The sequence below is a fragment of the Gymnoscopelus microlampas genome, assembly GCF_963454915.1.
Source record: "Gymnoscopelus microlampas genome assembly, chromosome: 19".
NCBI lineage: Eukaryota > Metazoa > Chordata > Actinopteri > Myctophiformes > Myctophidae > Gymnoscopelus > Gymnoscopelus microlampas.
Window position 1 is genome coordinate 8,500,081 of NC_139956.1, and position 26,465 is coordinate 8,526,545.

At 43.0% G+C, this 26,465-nt stretch overlaps 2 protein-coding genes across 2 annotated transcripts in view; both read right to left on the reverse strand.

Moving 5' to 3' along the window:
* Positions 1–5,380: 5,380 nt before the first annotated feature.
* On the reverse strand, positions 5,381–14,147 carry rps4x (ribosomal protein S4 X-linked). The gene is made up of 7 exons (XM_084042749.1): positions 14,119–14,147; positions 13,456–13,533; positions 12,014–12,194; positions 9,327–9,424; positions 7,299–7,470; positions 6,340–6,497; positions 5,381–5,525 (listed from the first exon to the last, which is right to left on the reverse strand). The coding sequence occupies exons 1-7, from the start codon at positions 14,119–14,121 to the stop codon at positions 5,424–5,426; spliced, it is 792 nt and encodes a 263-aa protein (XP_083898875.1). The 5' UTR covers positions 14,122–14,147; the 3' UTR covers positions 5,381–5,423.
* A 7,326-nt stretch (positions 14,148–21,473) lies between these two features.
* cited1 (Cbp/p300-interacting transactivator, with Glu/Asp-rich carboxy-terminal domain, 1) overlaps positions 21,474–26,465 on the reverse strand; it is a 10,764-nt gene continuing 5,772 nt past the window's right edge. The window contains exon 2 of the mRNA XM_084043795.1: positions 21,474–24,579. Within this exon, the coding sequence (XP_083899921.1) occupies positions 23,906–24,535 (630 nt within the window). The 5' untranslated portion in view covers positions 24,536–24,579 and the 3' untranslated portion in view covers positions 21,474–23,905. The remainder of the gene's footprint in view (positions 24,580–26,465) is intronic.

Genomic DNA, 26,465 nt, shown 5'->3' on the forward strand with positions numbered 1-26,465 from the left:
TTCAGCAATAAACTTGGTTGACAAAGAGGTCACCAGAATGTGACACACAATGAATCCTCATAGAAGATTCTTTCTCTATTCACAGATGGATGTTGTTTCACTGCGTTGAGAAATGTGGTCAAAATCAACACGCTGCTATCCTGCTGCTGTAGGTTTCAAGATTAATGGTCACTGTGTTTTCACTTTTGCCAAAAAGAGAACTATCTACACTACAGTAACTTACAGTAACAAAAAAATCCCAACGATTTCAGAGGGAGGAATTCGATCATGTTTTGATTCACTTAAACCATTAAGACCACGAACGCATCTGTGTCATTTTTATATTTGAGCAAAAAAAAACATTTTACACTTTGGCTATTCAATAATAGCAGATACACAAGCACATAGCACGGCACCGAGTGCTTGCAGATCTGCTATTTTTGAAAAATCGTGAAAATGTGTGCAAATCTTTGAATATATATTTTTTTAAAGCCAACATTTGTAACTCAAATCTTTTCTTCCGCGGGTCCCTGGAACAACATATTTTGAGATGGGGTTCCGCAGCCAAATACATATCATTTTGGGGTCCTTGACGTGAAAACGTTTGAGAACCACTGACATAGTAACATATGTTTTTTTCCCCAAAACCGTTAACTAGAAGACATTTGTAGAATCGGCTTCAGGTCTTATTGGGTTAACGTCCGGTATATGCACAATTTCTAAATAAGCGATTGCCTAACAGTTTGTCAGAATAGGTTGGGCCCTATAGCCTAACTAGAACGGTCAGAACCCTGAACTATTCTGTCCATTGGCGGCTCGCCAACTGGGATGACGCAGTGGTTTGACACCTCGAGGGCTGGTGAGGCACACCTGAGGCGAGCTGCTATGCCAGAGCAAGTGCCCACGCACCTGCCTTGTGTTCAAGTGAAGTAAGAACTCGCACGTAGAAACAAAACCATTCTTTATTCAAGCTAACAGTGAAACCAAAACTCCCCCTCCATCCGGCCCATCCAATCTAGCACTAACCAGTGGTGGAAAGTAACTAAGTGCATGCACTCAAGTACTGTACTTAAGTACAATTTTGAGGTATTTGTACTTTACTTGAGTATTTCCAATACTTTCACTTCTACTCCACTACATCTCAAAGGTGAGTTTTGTACTTTCACTCCACTACAATTATTTGAAAACTTTAGTTACTAGTTACTTTATGCAGATATAAATGATTACATTATAAAACATACATTGACCACTTTAGCCCTATGTTAAACCTAGGCTATTTGAAAATAGCAGATCTACAAGCTCAGAACGCGCCGCATCGCGACGCGTTGTGAGCTTGTAGATTGGCTATTTTCAAACATATTAGTACTTTTACCTTTGGTACTTTAAGTACATTTTGTTACCAATACTTTTGTACTTTCACTCAAGTAAATTTTGAATTCCGGACTTTCACTTGTAACAGAGTAGGTCTTCTACATTGCAGTATTGATACTTTTACTTAAGTAAAACATTTGAGTGCTTTTTCCCACTAACCGCCTCAGAGCATTCTGATGGATCCCTCTGGTCTGGTGGGGGTGTCAACGCATGTCAGCGACACGTGCTCATTTACTTTCCTTTTTTACATATTTCCCAGGGGGTGGGGGCCTGGGGGGGGGCATATTCCCCTTTCATTTTGCTAAATTGTTCATGACACATACATTTATATGCTTTAGTCACACGGTACGGTAATTACTGTCTTCCCAAATGGATGTTGTTTCACTGCATAATGTATGCATACACAGTATGCATGCATACACAGTATGAAAACATACAGCGCAGTGTGTAAGTATGCATGCATGCGATGCGTGTTGGCACCATGTCCCCACAAAGCCCCCAGTCAGCGCTGATGTATGAGTGTCCTGCACAGGCTGTCAAAGAGCAGACGGTCAGACCTGTCGTGAGATACCCTGCCTGCACGCCTACGCTCACACACACACACGCACGTGCGCGCACGTGCGCGCGCGCGCGCACACACACACACACACGTCTAAAGTCCAGGTCACTGCAGAGGAGAGCTCTATCACACATGCATCCATGAACGTACACACACACACACACGCGCACGCATGTGTGTGTGTGTGTGTGTGTGTGTGTGTGTGTGTGTGTGCAGGCCAGACTTCTGCAGTGCAGAGCAGGCTGGCTCACAGCGGTCGCCATATGGACTGGTACTGAAGTCTGGAAAACAGAGAGCGAGGGATAGAGAGAGAGAGAGAGAGAGAGAGAGAGAGAGAGAGAGAGAGAGAGAGAGAGAGAGAGGTGGAGGGATAGATGGAGGATGAGAGATGTGGACAAATAGACAAGAGGAACTGGAAGAGAGTTAGAGTCATGGGGCTGGGTATGAGTGGGGGGATGACAGATAGAGGGAAAGAGGGATAGTTGGATGAACACAGATGGATGGGTGCATGGAGAGAGGAGGGGGATAGGAGAGAAAAGATGGATGGGAAGGGAAGGTGAGTGCGAGATGTACGGAGGGACAAATGGAGGAGAGGTCTGAAACAGATAATGTAAAGAAAAAGATCAAAGGATGGAGGGAGAGAGAGATAAGGAAGGGTGGAGGAACAGAGGGAACGATGGAGGACGGAGGTGGAGAAAGAACAGGTGGTGAGATGAGATGAAACTTGGTAACGGATGGAGGGAGAGGGATGAGGGGATGGAGAGAGGTGTGGTGGTACTAAGGTATGACTGAGATAATGAAAGTGGGATTGAGGTAAAGGTATGGAAGGATGGAATGAAAGAGGGGAGAGAGGGGGTTTTAAAATTAAATATGGCTGGAGGAACAGGGGAGGTAAGATTAGATAGTCCGATAAAGTAATAGACAGAATGATAAACTGATAGACTGATCGGTAAAGTGATAAACCGAATGATAAACTGATCAATAAACTGATAGACCAAATGATAATCTGATGCTGACTGATACTGATAAAACAAATGATAAATTGATAGGCTGATCGATGAACCAAGATAAAACAGAGGGATTTGAAATGGGACGACAAAAATTACAAGAGCAAACAAATAAAAGAAATAGATTAAGCTCCGCTTAAAGGGATCAGACCGAGAGAGGGAATCGGATGAACGAGGGATGACATGAGAACACAGGACGGAAATGAATCAAACGAGAGGAGAGGAGGCGATACATACGGCTAGAGTGGGGAGGGGGGGAGAGGGAGAGAGGGAGGGGGGGAGGGATGAGTGCAAGGACGGAGCGTAGCGAGACGAGAGATTAGCATCAGAGTAGAGGGAAAAAACAGATGGGAGTATGAGATGGGATGGATGGAGGGAGGGAAGGAAGGAGGGATGACTTTAGAGGCAGGAGAGTAAGTGATGATGCAGATGCTATCAATGTAAATATGAAATGTCACAGGTTTCAACATGCTAGCGGAAAGTGTTTTTCTTTTTTTTTACCTGACATGACAAATCTCGAGCTCCATCTTCTAGAATAGTGGGGGGCCGGGGATCCCTGGGGTCCTTGAGGGGGTTCCAGGTGGTCCCCAGCTAAATGATGGAGAGATGGTAACCAAATGGACCCTTATTGGATAGATCTTTAACTCTTGAGAGCGTAAAATGAAACCAAATGGACCCTTACGGGTCCATTTGGTTTCATTTTACGCTCTCAAGAGTTAAATTATTGTTAAACATCTGCGTTACTTAATTTACAATAAGTCTACACAATTAGAGAATGTGAAATAATTATTTTTGATCAACGTTTGCCTGTTATCTCTCCTATGGTACCACATCAATACAGCATGGAATTGTGGACAAAATCATATGCAAGATAACAAAATATTCTAAGTCTTGGTCTGAGTGTAAAATTCATCAAATAGTGGTTCCGTGGCTCAAATGCCAAACAAATAATGGACCTTGATATGAAAAGGGTCTCAAAGTGGGTCCTTGAGGGTCCGTTCCAGGGAGTCTCCAGCAAAATGCCAAACAGTTTAACCACTTGAACTCTATTTGAATACTCCGGATATAAAATAGCTGATCTTCAAGCTACAGCTCTTTAAGATGTGACTCTGAGCTTGAAAACGTTTCAATCATTTACAGTTTAGTCTTCCATGGGGGTCTGTACAACAAAATCGTTTTAGATGGGGGTCTGTGGCCAAATACATATTCATTTGGGGGGGGTTTGACATGAAAACGTTTGAGGACCACTGTGCTATAACACTGCAGAGATGTTCATTTTGTGGTTGTAGGTTATCTTGCAGGGGCTCCTGAAACCTTTTGCAGCCCAAGACTTATGACAACAATCCTGAGGTCTCTACAACCATCCAAGTTTCCATCACATCACATCTGGCTCTACAAACAAGCCCACATACAGTACATCTAGGTCTGGCTGTCCTACTGAGAACATGCTGTTTTTTTTTAACCATCAATATTTCAGTCCATTTTTTTTCTAACCATTAGCTATCCAGGTTAACTTCAATGACAGAGTCTTTATCATTAGACACCTAAACAAAAGGAATACATTTTTGCTCGATTACCCGTGCTTTTACAGGTGTCAACATCCATAACCTTTTGCGCACTATATACTTGGCCGTACAACGAATAGCTAGAATGACCGATCTACAAGCTCAGCTCTATTCAAAAAAAAATACGGACAACTAAAAGTTCATCTAATTCACAGTAAACGTCTGGCAATAACAGCATTTCATTCTGTTAAATCTGTCCCAAATGCCCCAAGTAGTTGATGGCAAAATTACCATAAGGACTGCAACTAAGCATTGAAAAAGTTACCAATAAAGCATCAATATTGGGTTTGTGTACTTTCTAGTTTAGTTGAGGTCAAATTGCAATCCATGCCTGTCACTTACAGCGCCATTTAATTTTTATTTGAATGTCCATCCTCTTTATCCCTATTATAATACAGCACAAACCTCAAATCATTCTTGATGAGTTCCTACATGCAAATTAAACCAAAGATATTTAGCATTTTCTTTCACTCCAAATTGTCTGCATCCGCTCTCAAACACGACATTTGCTAAAAGTTCATACAGAGAACCAGAGTGTGCAGTAGTAACACATAATTATCTCAATTAATACACTAATCCCAATCCCTAATCTGATGGCAAGTGGATAGTATAGCATTCAGAGTGTATGATCAAAGCTGACTTCATTTAAGATACACAAACTTTTGTTGCATGGAGCATTTACTTACTGGTTCCAACATTTACCTTCAAATTATAAATGTTGTAACAATGCAACATACCTGCACAAGAGCCAGTAGAAGACTTTACCTTTCGCTGCCAAACAATTTCAGTTTTACACAATTTCCCAGAATTCAATTCCTAATTTGAATCACATTGTGGCGATTAATGAATGTAGGGTCAAATGCATGCAGCATTAAATAAATCACACCAAACCAAAACTGTTTTCTTTTGTATACAACAGTTTATTTGGAAATCAGGGTACGTTTAGCTGCTGCCCTGCTTGGCGGCCATCCTCTTGTCTCTCTCCTCTGCAATAGTCAGACGGATACCCTTTCCTCTGGGCAGGGAAACCCATGGCTTGTTGCCCTGTAGAAACACAGGCCAGACAGGGTAGAGGGGTTAGACAAAAGGTTAGCTATTTTTTCACAATTCAAAGATTGTGATGAATCACATCTTATCTACACAGGACATTTCACACTTTGCTGTGCAAGCAGAACATCAAGTTTAATTTAAGAATAAGATCTGGAGTGAAATTTTAACTCCAAACTTAAAAAGACGTGTTGGGAGCTTGTATATACTGTAGGCTTTTTATGGCAAAGAGATGTATTGTAGGGCTGAAAGTACAGAGCCAATCCTGGTCAACTAAGTACTAGTTTACTAAGTATAGAGTTGTTTTTTTTGTAGATGTAAAAGTTAGACACCCTGTGAAAAGCATCTCAACAGCCCTGCAGACTAAAGACATGCTTAAGCTTGGTTAAATTTAAAAAATATGTATATATCAATAATTTTATTTGAGGAGCTCAGAACTTCTTAGAGTAGTGCACATTTATCACTGTACATCAGGCAATTAGAACTGTCATCAGTGCTCCGTCTCTTAATCACATCAGTATTAGTAAGTATTTGAGGAAAGCTTAAGGAGAAAACAGATTTGAGACAAAACCACTCAATAGAGGAACAACCTCTACACCTGCGTGTAAGAAAACGTTGGCAAAAGCCAACGGGATGATGGAGGGCGAGTGATGGGCAGTACATTTCAACTGTAAGTTCTGTCTTAAAGACTAAATTGTAAGCCACATATAAAATAAACCCGTAAAGCATCGTGTTCCATTGCCAGAGCTACAGGGCCTCTCCTGCGTGTTCGTACTCCATGCTCCGTTTCTTATGTAAAACCCTTCCTCACCTTGCCAATGATGAAGATGTTGGCGAGCCTGGTAGCGAAGGTGTTTCCTGCGGTGTCCTTGACGTGCACCACGTCAAAGGAGCCAGGGTGGCGCTCCCTGTTGGTGATCATACCGATACGACCCAAGTTAGCGCCTCCTGTCACCATGCACATGTTACCTGCAGAGAGAGAGGGGACAGAGAACAACGTTAGGCTTTTATGTTCACACAGACGTCAACAACAACCATCCATATGAATTGAGGAGCTCAGAACTTCTTAGAGACTAGTGCACATTTATCACTGTACATCAGGCAATTAGAACAGTCATCAGTGCTCCATCTCTTAACCACATCAGTACTAGCATCTCTTTGAGATGAAAATGTATGTTTCTATATCAGTGGTGCTCAATCTTTTTCATGTCAAGGACCCCCAAAATTATATGCATTCAGCCGCAGACCCCCATCAAAATATTTTGTTCCAGGGACCCCCAGAAGCAACGATCGAGTTAAAAATGTTTGCTTTAAAAATATATATATTCAAAGATTTGCACAGTGCACACATTTTCACGATTTTTCAAAAATAGCAGATCTACAAGCTCGTAGCGCGGCACCTCAAATCTAAAAATGACAGTTCCAGGTCTTAATGGGTTAAGGAGAAACAAAACCACTCAATAGAGGAACAACTTCTAGACTCAAAAATAGCAGCTCTGCAATTTGGCATGCATGCCCCCAGCCCCCCCCACCCCATTAAGTCAACTTCCCACCCATGAATGTTATACTTGGTTGCACGCCAGTGTCGCACACTATAAATAGCAGATCTACAAGCTCACAGCAGATCGCAGTGCAATGAGTTGAGCATATAGATTTGCCATTTCCGACACATTGCACCGGCACACAAGTATAAATCACTCCTTGAGTCCTTATTACCTTCCACCCAGTGTAGGACCCCATGCACAGGTGAGACAAGCAGTTAACGCTTACCGGTGTCAAACTTGATGTACTCTGTGATCTTGCCGGTTTCCAGGTCGATGCGGACAGTGTCGTTGGACTTGATGATGGGGTCGGGGTAGCGGATGGTGCGGGCATCGTGGGTCACCAGGTGGGGGATTCCCTTGGTGCCGACCAGGAGCTTCTTCACCTTGCACAGCTTGTACTAAACCCAGGAAGAGAGAGGGACTGTTAGTATGGCTAATGCCTGGGTGGTTCTCATTCTGCATTCACACTAGTGGTGACAAGGCAACAGGCTAGCGAATCTCAACTGCCCTTCAAAATAAAGTTGAGCTGGCTTCAACTTTATTCAGCATTTCAAAGATTCAGTGAAGCATTAATCAGCCATGTTTTTGTTTCAACATTTCCACTCCCTTTCTCCACACAATTCCTGCTCTGTTCCGTAAATAAAAGAAAACCTCAGTCTTGCCATTTAACCCTGCCCTTTTCACTTACTCAGTGTGGCTTTAACAATACCAATGACTGCTCAGCAGAAATGTAGCTGGCCACGCTTGGTTGTTTTATGGCTTTTGTTGCCACAAGTGTTAACAGAAGAACGCAGCATGACGGTGACATGTAGCGTATAGAATGGGTGGAATCGGCAATCCATGCACAGCTTGTACTAAAAAGACACGTTAACAGTCAGGGCAACAGTCTGGGTGGTTCAGAGAAATGCCCAGAGGAAGTGATTTGTAATGATGAAGTCTGCTGTATGACATGAAACTCTACAATGCTATAAAGCAATACTGTGGAGAAAAAAGCAAATGGAACTATTGTATCATCCCTAGGGGAGGGGAATAACTTTACTGCATTTAGCCAGCAGATGGCTTACTCAGATGAGTGCTCTGTGGGGAGCCGTTGGGGCTAAACTGTGTCTTGCTCAGGGACACAGACACATAGCTGGGCGAGCCGAGGTACCAAGCGATGACCTTCTGTTTACTGATGTGATTAGACAGCCTTTAACCACTATTCAACAACCACGTCAACAAGACCACCAGAATACTGATTAGATACCAGTGAATAACTTCATATCATGTATTCAAAATTTCCTTCTATGATGAATGATGATACAAGATGGCTTTGCACATAAAAACACAGGTGCAATATGACAGTTTTGGCTTATTACAAATGAATAAAACTAGAGAGAATCTGTTTGCTAAACAGAAGGGTTATCATTAAAGGTTTAACCACATTAAACCACACAACACTGGCTTCCCTGTTCTGGGCTGTCATAGTGGGCAAACATCTGGCTAAATAGACTAATGTGGCTAATTTAGGCCATTTTCACTTAAGAGACATGTAGGAGAAATGGAGGGAGCCCTGTATAGATCCCTAGGAGACTCAGAAAAATAAGTATATAGGGTTTAAGCAGTTATGATGCACATATTGAACCATTCACTCCACAGGCTGACATTTTGGTATGCATCATACTGAACATTCCATCAAGTGGGGGGGAATAAATTATAGCTTAAACATTAAACTGTGTAAAATGTGATTAATATACTCAACAGGGCAGCCCACAGTGAGACAATAGAAACAGGCGTACAGCCTCATCCTCTTCTACACTACTGAGGCACAACGGGCACGTTGGTGAGCTAATAACCAGCTAGTTCTTTGGCTGCAGCAGTAGGACTGTGTTGCCTGGCAGTGACAGACTGGAAGACCCTCCAAATAAGTCTGGTCTAGTGTCCCATCTGCTTCATGAGTATAGGCTACTGACAATACATCCTACATCAACTCATTTGCAGAGACATGAGGCATGTGATGCAACCTTAACCAATGTTCAAGTCCACCACAACAACTCCCATTCTTCTTCACCAGTTTTGCACCCACTGTTTGTTCACCAAAACTCTCCTGGCGAGTTAATGTCCTATGAAAATATTCTATAATTTAAAAAAAATCTTAAACAGAACAGTCAGGGTTTACACACTGACATTAGCAGTTTTGTCACAGACGACACTCCAACACAGATGACATGTTTAAGACGATAGGCCTCCTGACAGAAGGACGCTGAACTCTCACCTTGGACTCCTCGGCGGTGATGCGGTGAATGGCGAAACGTCCCTTCACATCGTAGATAAGACGGAAGTGCTCTCCAGTCTTCTCAATGCTGACCACATCTGGACAAAATAAAAAAAAACATATATTAGTATTAAACACATGGACCCTAGGATTCCCTATTCTGGGTCCAACAGTCGGCAAAAATAGCAGACCTACAAGCTCACAGCCGCTGAACCGATTTGTATATCGGTTCGGAGCATCGTCACCTGGTCAACACCATGTCAACTACTACACAAACCAGAAAGCCACTGAAAATGACTCCAAAATCATACAAATTTCAGCAGCTATTTGTTCCAATTTACCAGCCAACTAAAATATTAAAAATCCATGAGGTTGCCACCTGCCTAAGTGGTTTATTAAACACAACCTCACCAACCACAGGCAACAATTTCAACGTCAACAAGCAACACTCACTCAGTGAGAGGGTGTATTTAGTGTTAATGTATATAAATAGGCTGCGTTGCCCTACTGAGTCTGTGAGGCTTCTGCTGGCCTCGGAAATTAAAATGCCACACCTTCATATGAAGCTGCTGGCTGTGGCACAGAGGTGAAGGACCTGACTGGGTGAGAGGTCTGAGGTGGAAGGACAGAGGACGGGAGTGTGAAGATGAGTTCTGTAAACACCAGCTCAAAACACTACTCTGCTTGTGTTCATTATTTGTTTTAAACTATCAACTAGTTTTGGGCAATTGGGACCAGATTCAAATAGCTTGATATCGATATTTTTTTGTACAGTGATTATCCATTTTCTTTGATTCTCAAAAATAGATCTACATTCAACACAACTCATCGTAAGCTTTCAGATGGGCTATTTTCAAAGATAATTCAAACTAAGAAAAGACAAAATGTATGCAAAATCTCACAACATGAAATTAGATTGATTACTCAGCCTTAAATTATTATTATATATATGTATTCTGTCATAGAAGACTGAACAGCATGTGTACAAGAGAGCTAGCAGGTTGGCATGAACAATTCTCACATCAAGCTTTGCTGTTCCATTTGGTTAAAAACATGATATTCTCTTAGGAGCATCAGTACCGGATGCAGTAAGTCTATGGGCTCTGTCCAAGAGGTTCAAAGGCTGAATCAAAGACTCCTTATACTGAATGAATAATTGGTCAAACTGAGCCAAACACTCCAACAGACACGTTTGTTTAACAGGCAAAACAAATCACTATACATCCATTCAATTTAAAGTGATAATGAATTTATGTCCAATTAATGCCACCTTAGAAATATGCAGAGCAATTAACTTAGCCTTTTCAGTAACCTGTGGTGTATGACAGTTCTTTCCCCACAACCATTATAGCAGTACTGGAATGCACCATTGTGAAGTCCAGAATTTCACTGTATAACTCAAAAGTTGAGTTTAACTGAAAGGCTGCTACTTTTCGACCTCCTAAACTACTAGCCGATGGCAGTCTAGTTTTAAAATGGATAAAAGCATCAAAAAAAGAAAGCAGTTACAGCTAGTCTCACTCCCAGCCCAAAAAGCAGCGTCCCATTATATAGTTCCATTCAGATGAATATTGATCCATCTGAAAGCCAAGGTCGATACCCCAACCCAACTTTGTTGACACCTGGGAAATTTAAATCAACTTCAGGTTGTAAACAGATTAACGGCCATTTAACCCGTTGCAAAAATCTAAAATGACAAACACTTTCCCGGTTTTAATGGCTTAAAAATAGATTTTATAATAGTTATTTTTTAAGATGGAGCTCAGAACTTCTTAGAGGATGGATTGTGCTTTTTCATTGCTGATCAAATCCAAAAATTGTCATCATAGCTCCTTCCTCTAATGTGAGGGGATCCTACTGAATGATCAGGATCCCTCTGGTTAAGTCACAGACTTAGGTTAATAAAAAAAATGATGCCAAGGATTCCAACATGCACCTGAGCCTGATAATATATTTTAAACTCATATTAAACAATGCATTCTGCCACTATGAATTTCTACTTATTTACACCCACATAATAGGACAACATTCAGCAAAAAAAGGGTGAATAATGGGCAAAAGCAGCCTTTCTACAGCCCAACCTGAGCGTGTAGATTGGCTATTTTAGCCACTTATGTCATTCTAAATGACTCATATAGAGCCAACAGTGGAATCAAATAACATGAAGGTTGCAAGCAAGCAGGTACCAATAAGACAGACTAGAATCCATCTGCATCCAATGGTCCCATTAACCCATTCAATCGAAGAACACATCTGTGTCATGTACAAATTGCAAGATTTTTTTTGGCTATTCAAAAATAACAGATATACAAGCTCATAGCGTGGCACCGAGTGCTGCGCTATGAGCTTGTAGATCTGCCATTTTCAAAAATCATGACATTTTTTAAAGCGAAACATTTTAACTCAAATCTTTGCTTCTAGGGGGTCTCTGGAACAACATATTTTGAGATGGGTCCCTGTGGCCAAATGCATATACTTTTGGGGGTCCTTGACATGATTTTCTTTTTAGAACCACTGATATTATAGCAGCAATGCTGTTTTTGAATAGCTTAAGAAATCTAAAATGACACAGATGCGTTCCCGGACTTAATACCAACATTCAGACTCATTCCATCAGTGGGCAACATCACTGCTTTCACCGTTCCCCTCTCCCCTATGACTCCCTACTCCATCCACTGGACACTCACCCATGAATCCAGCGGGGTAGGTGATGTCAGTGCGGACCTTGCCGTCGACCTTGATGAACCTCTGCATGCAGATTTTCTTGACCTCATCTCCGGTCAGAGCGTACTTGAGGCGGTTCCTCAGGAAGATGATGAGGGGCAGGCACTCCCTCAGCTTGTGGGGACCGGTGGAAGGGCGAGGAGCCTAATGGGAGAATTATTAGAAATATTCAGACCAAGTAACTTAAGACTTTTCAATAAAATGTGGTGTATGACTTTCTGTCATTTCTGTATTCTGAAATGCACCACTGTGAAGTCCAGAATTTCACTGTAGAAAAGGCTGCTAGTTTTCTACCTCTCAAACTAAACTACTATCTAATCCAGTTAATTGTACGTCAGTCCATTCAGTTTTAAAATGGATAAAATAAAAGCAACAAAAAAATCCAGTTACAGCTAGTCTCAGCCCAAAAAGCAGCGTCATCAAGATTAATATTGAACCATCTGAAAGCCAAGTTTGATATCTCAACCCAATTTGGCTTCTAGAATGCCATCTCTTTAGCTATTATATGCGACACCTGGGACATTGAAATAAGAAGTTTGAAAATAGACAAAAGGCCATTTAAAATAGATTTTATAATAATTATTATTTTTAAGGTGGAGCTCAGAACTTCTTAGAGGATGGATTGTGCATTTTCATTGCTGATCAAATCCAAAAAATGTTATCATAGCTCTTTCATCTAAAGCGGAAGCCTAGTAGCAGGGGACACAGTCATGTCAGGATTATGATACAAGTTTACATTAGCTCAAATGAAACAACTACTACTGGCTGTTCAGGGAGGGGAGAAGAGTGGGATTTGGGATGGGGATGCATCTCTCTACCCCCTATCTGTCCTGTGATTCCTAATGCAGTGCTGGCTTGACAATTGAATTTCCCTCACGGGATCAATAAAATTCTATCTAATCCAATATCATCAGTCCCCAAATAAGCATCATAAGATGCTAGCCTGCCTTGAGGGCATCACACAGTGGTGACAAGGAGTCAAGGGCACAAATTGTCATAAGTAAAAAACAAAATCCAAATCACTGAAATTCAGAGCCCTTATGTTGCGAGGTTGTCTGACTTAGCATCATACACTGAACCACTTAAAGCACAATGTTACTGAGCATCCTAAATCATCACCTATGACATCTAGGTATGAATTGAAACTCCATCGAGTGAGGGTGTCTGATGCCCCAAAAAAATAAACATCTTACAAGTTCTACAAGCATGTTAGCTTGTAGAACTGTCATTTTTGTCCAGCATGATGTCCAGCATCCAGTACTTGTGAGAATTCATTATTTGTAGTTTTGTTTTGTAACAAAGTTTGTATTTTCCAGTGTTTATTTACCTATTTCTACATCATTTGAACTGTGCATAATTAAACTGTACATGTTTTCTGCTGTAATAAAGAGATCTGTTTACTTACAAAGACTCCAGTGAGCTTGTCCAGCATCCAGTGCTTGGGCGCAGCGACGCGCTTGAGATGCTTCTTCGGTCCTCGTGCCTGCAGAAAATATACGTTTATTAAAAAACAAGACACAAAAACAAACATTCAGCGATTACCGTAGCAGTAACATTAACACGTTTGTACGTGGCTTGGGAAAACGCATGTGTCCACTAAAGCTAAAATGACAGACCGGTTAGCATTGCATGCTACTGCCCCACTAGCATTTCCATATCATTTAGTCAGGCTGTGGCCTTTTACGAGCGGGTAACAGTATTTTAAAAAAATAAGTTTGCCAAAGTTTAACACATGAGCGGACGGCAGACGAGTCTTTACATTCAATATAAACGTGGAATAAACATAAGTGCTTTTTTATAGAACTCCGTCACTCGGCTACATGACATAGCTACATCCATGCTAATAGAAGCCCGGACTCGGGGAGAGAGGAGGGATGAGAGGGGGCCGACTGGTTTATAAACATAGATTAAATATATAACATCGTTCGTTAAGAGTGTCATATGCAGTCTAACCATCGCTAAAGAAGTGATATTTTAGGGTTTTGTTGGTAGATGTGTGATATTACAACGATAGAAAGTGATGTTTGAGGATGATTTCGGAGGTGGATCGTGAGGAAATACGGCTCACCATGTTGGAGTCTGCGGCGGAAAGGAAGATTTCCTGGCTTCCGGCCTTCAATGATAAGACTGTTCACGGCGGACGAAAAGGGACAAAATAGACCGTAGATAAAACGCGATGCTAATACTGCCCTCTACCGTTAGTGGACAGTGTGCAAATCAGTGGTGGGAAAAGTAGGACTACTAAATGTTTTTACTAAAGTATCAATACTGCAATGTAGAAATACTCTGTTACAAGTAAAGGTCAGGTAATCAAAAGTGGAGTAAAAAGTACAATATTTGCATCTGAGATGTAGTGGAGTAGAAGTAAAAGTGCTGAAAATTGGAAATACTCCAGTAAAGTGAAAATACCTCAAAATAGTAATTAAGTACCGTACTTGAGTAAATGCACTTAGTTACTTTTCACCACTGTCCTCTACCGTTAGTGGACAGTGTGCAAATACCCCAATTACACTAGTCGGTATAAAATCTAAGTAAATGATTAAGCATAGAGACATGAAGATACAGATCATTTAAGAGAGTGCATGATAAACATCATAAAATGCCATTGAATAGTATTTAAAAAGTTGTAATTAGAATACAACATCACTTTAATTTAATCTCAGCAAAAGTCTGTGGTAAACAGAATAGTCTTTTTAGCTGTGATTATATAATTGAGATTTTTTTTAGGAGTTTGTTCCAGATAATGTGGGGTGCATGAAAAATTCATGCTGCTTGTCTGTGTGTGTGCGTGCATGCGTGCGTGCGTGCGTGCGCGTGCGTGTCGTGTGTGACAGAAATATAAAATGCTCATTAAAGGCAGAATTTCAAGAGAAAGACTGTGTCTGTACTATTTTCCTAGGGAGTGCTCACATTCTTCACATCTCATCTCTCTGTCTCTGTCTCATCTACCCTGTGTGTGCGTGTGTGTGTGTGTGTGTGTGTGTGTGTGTGTGTGTGTGTGTGTGTGTGTGTGTGTGTGTGTGTGTGTGTGTGTGTGTGTGTGTGTGTGTGTGTGTGTGTGTGTGTGTGTCTTGGCCAGGAAATGCCAGTGCTCAGCGCTCCAGTTGGAGCCCAGCTCTGTTTATGTACCAGAGACAGATAAAGCCACTCCTGGGTGCAACTGTTCCCCTGCCAAGAGACAGCAGTGAGACAGACGAGCGGTCCCACTGCGTCACTCCCCCTGTTCCTCTTCCCTGTGTAATCTAATCAGCAACCCTGGAGAAAAGTTGTCTTCAAAGCTCCTGCTTATGATGAACTATCCCACAACTCTGTGTATACAATAACAAATACATGTAGGGCTCTGTAACATACATACATACATACATACATACATACATACATACATACATACATACATACATACATACATACATACATACATACATACATACATACATACATACATACATACATACATACATGCATACATGCAGACATACATACATACATACATACATACATACATACATACATACATACATACATACATACATACATACATACATACATGCAGACATACATACATACATACATACATACAAACATACATACATACATTAGGTAAGAGTAAGTTTAATTTTGGTTTGCTTCCCTTGCAATAAAATACATATTTGATGTCTTTATGTTCCAAAAACGACACCTTTATGGAGAAAGCAGGTTGTTCAAATTTAGTTCTATGATGTGCTATTTTACAGTTGCCATTTACCATGTTCAGGCTCTGGGGCTAGACTGCTTGATTTGAAAACTAATTTGACTAAAATGAGTAAGGCTCTAGTCTAAAGGTAGTAGTATACTGTACTTTTTAAGTATGTGACAATGATACCACCGGATAGGCACTTTGTCTATTATTTTCAATGGCTGATTAAGGAGTGTGATTGTAGATGGTAATGCTTGATACCCATTACCCATACTGACATACTGACATTTTTCATATTGTCATACAATATGACAAATTAGAGAAAATCATAGAGTGCAAATAACTGAGCTTTGATGTTCAAAATGGGTTCTGCAGTACTGTAATGTGTAGATTGAGCAGAAGCATTACACACTGATGGTGATGGTGTATTGTTGGTGAGCTACTGGTACTACAGTATGTGAGCCTATATTGAAAGTTGTAAAGCATGTAATGTCCACTAGGTGGCAGCAATACAACACAAAACAAAACAAAACAAAACACAGTCTGGAGACTGAAACTGAGGCCAAAAGCCTTCATTGGGTTTTTCATCTTTCTTAGATGACCTTGTATTTTGAACTGTAGGCCTACTTCCATGTGCTTTCTCTCTCTGCAAACTACTAAATAAAGTATTCAATCAATCAATCAAAGACTAATCACTTGTTCCACGCACACCGGCCTGTAGTAGCCTACCACCCAAGTCCAAAGCGACCATAAAATGTTGATATTTTTGTCTTCATACATGTCTCTAGTTTATATGTTGGTGTGATAACCCTGCCTATCTTCTAGCTTAATAACCTACTTCCATACCAAAAACAAACAAACAAAAAAAAGAAAACGATTTCTTGTTTTTCCCAGTAGAATCCGTTCCTGCTTTTTTATTGTGCATATTTGAACAAATTAGTGGAAATAATGCTATAGTAAATCAAATCAAAGCGAACACACCAATGCAATGATTGCCTCTTCATATGTACAATGCTATTTATTTATTAATTATCTTATTTAGCCAACTTGGTGAATGAGAATTCCATGTAACTTGAATGTACTTGTACGTGGCTTACAATGACTGTATGAGGCTGCTGCTGAGAGCTCCAAGAAGCTCCAGTGCAAGCCAGATGTTTGTTAGTGTATTTCTTATTCTGTTTTTTTTTTTTTACTGTGTTGTGTTTTATTGTGACATGGATCTCCCTTGGGTCTGAAATAAAGATTGAATTAAATGTCATAATGCAAAAGTGCCACTAGATGGCAGTGTGGCACAATAAACCTGCATGCCTGGCTGGAGGTGAGGACTGGAGGTTTTTTCTTTTTCTCCTGTGAGGGTTCTCTAGACCAGTTCTAAAAGTGTGGTCCGGGGACCCCAGGTGTCATTGAGAGGGTTCCAGGGGGTCCCCAGCTAAATTATTAATAGTTAGGAACCAAATAGACCCTTACAGATCTGTAACTCTAAGAGTAAATGGAACCAAATGGACCCTTACAGATCTGTAACTCTGAGACTATGCAAATGGCACCAAATGGACCCTTCTACATACTACCATTACTATAATTAATATTCTTGCTACTACCATTACTAGTTTTTCTACTAAAACTACGAATTTGAACTAGTATTATACTATAGCCACTATTAATACTACTCATACTAATACTACAACAACTACAGTACAGTATCAGCCAAGAATGACATATTTCCAGATCAGTATTCAACATCTTTTATTTCTCTCCCAAAACTCAGAAAAGGTAACAAAAATACAAGCATTTATTTTCTTTCTTCTTCCAAATAAGATCTAGTTCATTTACATATTCATATAGATGTACATACACATAGTGAGAGCCTGGAGACCAAAAAGTGCTTTCTTTTTCAAAAAAATAATCATCTTTGAATAATATTCATTATCGACATGTCATTAGGGAAGAAAAACAAAAACAAAAACAAAAAAATTACAAAGGAAACAAAGAATTAAAAAAGAAAAACAACATGATAGAAACAACCGTATAAGTGTACAGCTCTCCCCTCGTTAATGTCCTCGTTTATGCTCATCGTATAGGCTACGACTAAGTATAAATCGGACTAATACAGTGGCTCTCAAAGTGGGGTCCGAGGACCCCCAGCCAGGGGTCCTTGAGGGGGGATCCAAGGGCTCCCCAGCTAAATGATTGATAGTTAGGAACCAAGTGGACCTTTTATAGGTCTGTAACTCTTGACAGTGTACACATGGAACTGAATGGACCCTCACGGGTCCATTCAGTTCCATGTGTACACTGTCAAGAGTTATGGGGGTCCGTGGCCTAATAAGTGCCAAACTGGGGGTCCTTGAGATTAAAAGGTTTGAGAACCACTGGACTAAAAGTGAAAGCTGGAGGGTTGAAAGAAAAAAAAAGAATCAGTGCAGATAAGCTGTACAGCTTCATTGAAACAGGTGGACCGACCAGGAGCAGACTGGGACAGGACAGTGGTTGATACATCTTTTCAAACATAGCCGTTTTAAACCACTTTGAACCTTAGAGTCCTTCTTGTGATCCTCGTCATAAGCGAACATTCACTGAAAAAATGGCAGATATACAAGCTCACTCACAACAACGTCGGCGTTGATGTGAACTTGTGATGTGTTGTTGTGAGCTCATAGATCAGCGAAGAGATTTGGTGTACAGGGACAGAATGAAGGGGGCCAAGATTAGAGCACTGCATGGCCCCTGGGGGACCCCCGGTCAACGTATGTAGGTATTTAAGTGGTATGAAGTGTGTAGGATTTAAAGTGGTAATAAACCTCCATGTAGTTACAGAGGCTGTGTGTTCTGTGTTGACCCTATTGTAATGTAAGAAGCGCTCGTTTCGGCCCTTTATATCGACCGTGAGCAGGTGCCTCTGACGTTAAATGAACGTTCAACTTACTTCGATTTCAAATTAATTATGATTGAAGTGCTGTAGAGTTTTTTTTATTTTATTCTATTTAAAGGGAACAAAAAAACATTTCATCTACCAGTCTTACTTTGTTGACATAACCAGCAACTGTTCCCAGTAGGTGTTGCCCTTTAAAATAATTGAACATTTTGTGTGCTAAGAGCAATGAATTCAGACTTGAGGTATGCCCCCCCCCCCCACACACACACACACACACACAGAGTCACATACACACCAGTGATTTGAACATATAAAATAACCGCATAGGAAAATCCTCAGTAATTCCACTCTGAGTGTAAAAACTCCCACAGAGTTAACACTGATGATCAAAACCCTGTTTACGACGTTTAAATCTAAACATTGCCTTTTTTGTTTGTCCGTCCACACAGCCTGCCTCACAGCCGCCCCGGCGTGTGAACAAGCTCTTTGTTATCATGTGATCCGTGTCACCAGGGTTTGACTGAGGGTCTCTTTGAGAGAGCAAATGCCGGCCAACCGGGTGCCTCGGGTTCGAGGTCAGTCACCTCTCACAGGAAAGACACAAAACTCGCTCAGTTTATGTAATCGTTCCTTTTATCAATGGAATTAGGATATGTGTTAACCCTGTGTCGCGAAAGATGATCCGTCATTTTTTATACGAGTGTGAACGAAACCTATACGACCTGGTAAAGGTTGTAGTGAAAGGAAACGGAGCCCCCCCCACCCTCCCCGGAGCCCCCCGCACCCTCCCCGGAGCCCCCCGCCCTAATGAGCGCTGACTTGAGAGCTGATAGATGTACTCAGCGGGGACCGCTCGGCTTTATGAGGTCACCACCAAGAGGAAATGAAAGACTGAAGCAATTTAAACAATGTGATCTATAGCAAACATGAGGAACTTCTCAAGGGATTGTCTGCGTGTGTGTGTGTGTGTGTGCATGCGTGCTTACGTGCGTGCGTGTGCGTGCGAGTACCCATACACACACGGTCACATACACACACCAACCCACACACACAGAGTGAAAAATACCATTCTCAGCTGGGTTTTGAAGGCATGACTTGAAAACAGTGTTTGGCCACAAAATCAACATGGCTGCACAGATGGAGACAAATCACGCTGTTGTACTTGTAAAGAATGCTATAAGAATGTTTTCATAACCCATTTAGACCAGGACACAGAAACAGCGGGGACCACTAGGGGGTCCTGAGTCTGTAGGGTTTAAACCACTTTAACCCCTAGCGTTCCTATTCTGGGGGCGAAAATTCGGCGTAAATCAACCTAAAAGATTGTGTGAGTTTGTAGGTCGGCTATTTTCAACAAAGAGATTTGCTTACGTCGGAAATACTAGAGCATTGGTTCTCAAAGTGGGGTCCGGGGACCCCCAGGGGTCCTTGGGGGGGTACCAGGGGGTCCCCAGCTAAATTGGCACCGAGTGCCGCGCTATGAGCTTGTAGATCTGCTATTTTTGAAAAATCGTGACAATTTGTGCAAATCTTTGAATATATATATATTTTTTAAGCGAACATTTGTAACTCAAATCTTTGCTTCTGGGGGTCCCTGGAACTAAATCTTTTGAGATGGGGGTCCGCGGCCAAATGCATATCATTTTGGGGGTCCTTGACATGAAAAAGTTTGAGAACCACTGACATAGCAACGTACGTTTGTAAAAAAAAACTGAAATTAGAAGACATTTTGAAGAATCGGCCTCAGGTCTTAATGGGTTTTAAGTGGGAAATACTAGAGGATAGGGTTGAAGTGGTTAAAAAAAGGGGGTTGATGGAGATTGAAGTTCTCTTTCTCTGCTTTTGTTTCGTTCTCTCTTTCCCTCTCACACAAACAAAATGAAACGAAAACAAAATCAAAACAAGGCAAAGGATTTGCGCGTTTCCCTCCATCATACCAGCGTGTGTTATTGTGTCGTAACTCAAACATCCAGAGCCAAAGAAAGACAGGAAGGAGTGAAGAGAGAGAGAAGGAAAGGAGTCAATCTTTCCTTTGGTGGGGTTTTCATTAGTCACTGGTCATTCCTTCTCAGGTTTCATTGTAAAAGAAAAGGGAGAGAGAGAGAGAGAGAGAGAGAGAGAGAGAGAGAGAGAGAGAGAGAGAGAGAGAAAGGGGAAGGAAAAGTTGGCGTATGGTGACTGCCTGATTGACTGAAACCTGAAGCCCCCATCAACATCAAAAACAGGTATAGGACTGTGTGTGTGTGTGTGTGCGTGGGTGTGTGTGTGTGTGTGCACGCCTGTGTACGCGTGCACATGTGCCATGCATCTATTTTTGTGTCTTACGTATAATGTGTGTTTGCCCGTGTGTCAATGTGAGTTTGCATTTATACGTGTGTGTGTGTGTGTGTGTGTATGTTTGTCTGTGTTTGTGGGAGAAGAGCCAAAGTGAAAGAGAGTACTTGAAGAGGTAAGCGTGCACTCTTAAAGGAACTCAAGATTGGAAACAAGTGGTGTGTGTGTGTAAGCGGACCGGCTGATCCTATTTGTAAATATATTAATGAAGTTCAGTGGTCTTCCTGTGCACAGCTTTGCTCATAGTTTCCCCTCACACACACACACACACACACACACACACACACACACACACACACACACACACACACACACACACACGCACGCAAACGCACACCCCTCATGTCCTGGAGGTAATGTGTAAGTGAACAAGTGGCTGTTTCACGGCTGCTACTTCCATTACTCCTCTGTAACACCATCCCTATGGCCCTGCTGTGTGTGTGTGTGTGTGTGTGTGTGTGTGTGTGTGTGTGTGTGTGTGCGCGCGCGCGCGCGCGCATGCAATTGTGGGTTGGTGCATGCATGTGTGTGTGTGTGTGTGTATATACACACACACAAATGTGACCGCCGGTGTGTGCACCTCTTTGTATGCCTACGCATTGCATTGTGTGTGTGTGTGTGTGTGTGTGTGTGTGTGTGTGTGTGTGTGTGTGTGTGTGTGTGTGTGTGTGTGTGTGTGTGTACATGTGTGTCACAGGGACCCCCAGTGCTCCAGATGACAGGCAGTGTGTAGGTTCAGGTGAAAGGCCTTTGTCTGTCGTCTACTCAGACCTCTGTCTCTCCTTACCGTGACAGATATAGGTCACGGCGCACAAACCCGACTCCATCAACCTACACACAGTAAACAGAACAGCTCTTATGCTGCTGTCCCCTCCACCCCCCAGGTTGGATCGCTTTCAACCGCCTACTACAACAGTGGTTGTCATAGTGTCGTCCCGGGGACCCCCGGGGGTCCTCGAGGGGCATCCCAGGGGGCCCCAAGCAAAATTAGGAACAGTTTAATCACCACTTACAAGCTCACAACGCACAATGGGAAGTGAGTTTTCTTTGCCTTTGACATGCCCAAAATAGGGACTACAGGTTGAAAGTGGTTAATTTCACCTTGATTTAACCTGCTTGAAGGTAATCCAATGAGAGAATGTACTGTATAAGAATGACCTTTCAGATCATAGCCTTCTCTCTCCCCACCCACAGTACAGGCAGAATTCTGTATACTTCATCTAATCTCACAATTATAATCTTCTCTTTATGGGGGTCCCTGGCACCAAATCCTTTCAAATGGCCGGGTTAGTAATAAGTATCATTTTTTTGGGATCCTTGACATTCAAAAGTTAGGAGAAACCACTGGTCTACAACAACCATGTAGTGGTGAGGTGTCCTTCCATTCCACCAGAACGCGTTGGAACGCCATGGATAAAACCCCCAGTCCTCTGTGTCCATACACAGACTTAAAGAAAGCAATCCTGCAAACCAGCACGTGAACTGGGAGACTCAAAAGATGGCCTACTTCTAGGCCAACCCTGCACACGGCACAAAAGGCCATGTCCGTGCTGAGTCTGAGTCCCTCTCTCTCTCGCCGAACGAGGCTGCATTCACTCCATTTGGGTAAAAAAAAACTCGGAGGAGATTCCAGAAGTCGCACTCGATCCGATTGATTCATGTTCTAGGGGTTTACAGGTGGAACCCCAGTTTAGGGTGGATTCCCAGTGTTCTAGGATTGGGTTGAACTTCAAAACAAAACAAAAAAAAACACAAGGAAACAAAACAAAACAAAACAGAGAGTCAGAAGAGATAGAGAGAGAGAGAGAGAGAGAGAGAGAGAGAGGGAGAAATTTGAGATGGCCGTTTCTCAAACAATCAGTTTCTTTGTGGAAACCAAGACACATGAGTCCGTTTCCCCCGAGGGAGAGGAGAATCTAAATTTGTCCACAAGAGAAAACAGGAAACCTAGTGTTGACCGTCTCATAAACCTCACGAGGCGCCCATAAACCTAAAGCATCATAGCCACTGTATACGTTATCCAAGACAAGACGCTGTTGTTGTTGTTGTTCTTTTGAAACATAAACTCCTCTGAGGGAAGAGAAGTGCGGACCGAGGTTAGAGAGAGAGAGAGAGAGAGAGAGAGAGAGAGAGAGAGAGAGAGAGAGAGAGAGAGAGAGAGAGAGATCAAAAAATGCAACAGGTGTGTCTTTGTCATCTGTTGTTTTTCCCCCGGCGCAGACAGCACCTCCCACTCTCTCCTGTGTGTCAATCACTTTCTTTTCATTAAAGCCACAGCGAAAGAGTGATAGAGGAAAAAAAGAGAAAGAAAGAGAGAGAGAGAGAGAGAGAGAGAGAGAGGGAGGCGAACAAAGTCCCCCTTCTCATCCGTTCAGCCAGGCGGCGAATCGACTCGTCTGAGCGTTTCTCTCTGTCAGGCTTTTGTTTGTTCCTCCAGCGGAGTGGAAAAAAGAAAAGGTGGGGGAAGTGATTAAAGAGAGAGAAAAGGCTCTTATCGGTTTAATATCCACCTTCAGTTTCATCTGGGTTTCTTGTCCTTCCAAAAGGTTAACGAGTGGAGAGACCGAGGAGAGGTGGAAAAACAAAAGGAACAGCTTTCTCTTTGTGTTTCCAACGAGAGCCATCGGGTAACGTCCGTCCGTCCACAGTGAGAAGGACGTCCAAAGCGGGCCTTCGTACCTTTCTCTCTCATCGCTCCTCGCCTTCGGAGTTTGACGTCCGGCGTCGGAGTGGGACTTGGATGGCGGGCGAACCAAAGAGGAGAATGAGAGTAACGTTACACTTCTGTCCTTCGAGCATTTCCGTCTCCCTCCACGTCCAAGACTCGCTTTCTCTCTCGTTTCCCACAGAGACGGAAAAGCCAGGAAAACCCGACGGGGATCGCAGACAGGAACCCCGTCGTCACTCAACCGACTAAGTTTGTTTTGTGTTCGTCTTGTGTTTTGTGTGGTCGTTGTGCTGCTGAGAGGTCGGTCAGCACCCGGCGTGGACGTCCGACATGAAGTCGAACTCGTTCTGTCCCAGCCAGAGCTCCGGCAGCTCGTTGGCGCGGTCCAGCCCCAGCTCCACCACCAGAGACATCAGAACCTCCTCGTCCACGGGGTCAAAGTCGATGATCGGCCCCATCGCGGCGCCGCCGCCCTGTTGGCCCGCCATCCCGACCACGCCCATCCCCCCCAGGCCCATGGCGGGGATGGGGCCTGGGGGTCCCAGGATCTGGGACCCGGCGGCGGCCAGCGACGAAGAGCCGGCGAAGCCCCTCTGCGGCCCACCGCCGGGGGCCGGGTGTCCCCCCGGCGAGCCCCCGCCGCCGGCGGCCAGGCTCTGGTAGTGGGAGTTGAGTTTCTGGAGCTGCATGCTGGCGATGAGGTGCGGTCCGCTCTGCAGGCAGAAGGGCTGGGGTTTGGAGAGGGGGGCCGAGGGCACCGCGGGGGAGATGGAGGTCAAGGCGGCTGCAGCGGGGGAGGAGATGATGTGTTGCGGGGCGATGGAGGAGGTCTTGGCCGACGGGTAGGAGTGGAGGAGAGAGGTGAGAGGAGACGAGGAAGAGGAGAGGTCCTTCATTGCAGCGTGGGCGTCGCCGGGCAGCAGCAGTGAGGTCATCACCGGGGGGGGGGAGGCGGGGGGGGGAGGAGGGAAACGGAAACCTGCAGAGAGAAGAGGAACAGGGAAGAGAGAGAGAGAGAGAGAGAGAGAGGAGGATGTTGTTATTTGTGATGTCATCATCATCATGCGAACAGAAAACAAGAGGAAGAACAGATAAGCGGATTGGCTGAACAGAAGCCTTCTCAGATGACATCAGATAAGCTGACATCATTGACGCAGGATCACAGTGGAGAGATAGATAGGACCTGAGCTGAAACCAGCAGGATCAAAGGCTCCCAGGGGACCAGGGTTGGGAACTAAACCTAAACCCAGTCCCAATGGAAGGGCCACAGCTCTTGGGCATAGGCCAGTGATTCTCAACCTTTTTCATTTCAAGGACCCCCAGTTTGATATGTGTCAGACCAGAGACCTCCATTTGATACGATTTGTTATCTCTGAGGATATTACTGTATAGTATAGATGAGGGTCCTGGTGTTAATTTAACTCTCAGGGTGTACGCATGGAACCATTTGTGTGTTCATTTGGTTCCATGTGTATACTCTTGGAGTTACAGACCCGTACAGGTCCACATGGTTCCTAACTATCAATCATTTCACTGGGGACCCCTTGGAACCCCCCTCAAGGACCCCCGGGGATCCTCAGACCAACACGTTGAGAACCGCTGCTATAGGCTATAGCTGCTAGCTACACAGTCAGTTAAGTGGTGTTTTTTGGGGAATCACCAGCACAGATGGAACTTCTTTTCATTAGTTTTTCTTGGCTCAATCACACCAGTTGTATAATTTTCATTGTTTGTATTTATGGAGGAGGTCTGTCAAACACTTGCGGTCCGTCGATGTCTCAGGTCAAATCGCTCGGCATAACTTGCCGTAGTAGTTTACGGAATGGGACGTTTCACATTTTAACACACCTGTCCTTCCCTGGGAGAAACATTTTGAAACCGTTTAGAACATTGTTTCACATTGTCGTGGAATTCTGGATCAATGCTTTATGTACATGATATCATGGTCAGAAGTACATTAACACTCATTAGCTGCCTGAAGGACAAACTGAACCATAACAAGATAGGCTGTGCCAAAACAGCAGCTATTAGGCCTAGTGGAGACATTTCGGCTGTTACAAGCTGTCAAATATCATAATGTATTGTAGAACTATTATAAGTGATGGTAAAATATAAAGGTCAGATACAAGCAGCCATATAACCTCTTCATCAACATCATGAAATAAGCGTCTTCCTATTATTTATCAAAGTGGCATTTTTACAGCATCCTCAAACACTCACACTTCCTTTCAGAAAACAACGGGGGACGTGTTAACTTATTTAACCACTTAAACCCTATACTTAGTTGACCAGAGTCCTACACTAGACCCCACAACTGTTTTTGGTCTCAAAATATCTCTGAAAATAGGCGATCTAGAAGCTCACAGTTACTATCTTAGCCAAATGTTCGCCCCCCAGAATAGGGACGCTCGGGTTCATGTGACAGCTTGTGAGCTTGTAGATCTGCTATTTCTGAAAGGTTTCACCTAGAGTATAATGACATGCTCAAAATAGGTTGAAAGTGGTCAAATGATTTGTTCTTGTGACCCAATAAATCAGAACCAGTCAGTCATCTGCTGGGAAGCACAGAAGAACCCGAGCCCTGGTGTCTGGAGTCTGGACTATGGGACGCCTGTGAGACGAGTGTGTGTGTGTGTGTGTGTGTGTGTGTGTGTGTGTGTGTGTGTGTGTGTGTGTGTGTGTGTGTGTGTGTGTGTGTGTGTGTGTGTGTGTGTGTGTGTGTGTGTGTGTGTGTGTGTGTGTTCTGTTGATGTCTGCTTTCCCTCCTGACCTATTGAGCACTAAATTAACCATGAAAAGGCCACAGGGAAAGAGCCGGTGTGTATCAAAGGGGTTAGTGAGGTTGCGTGTGTGTGTGTGTGTGTG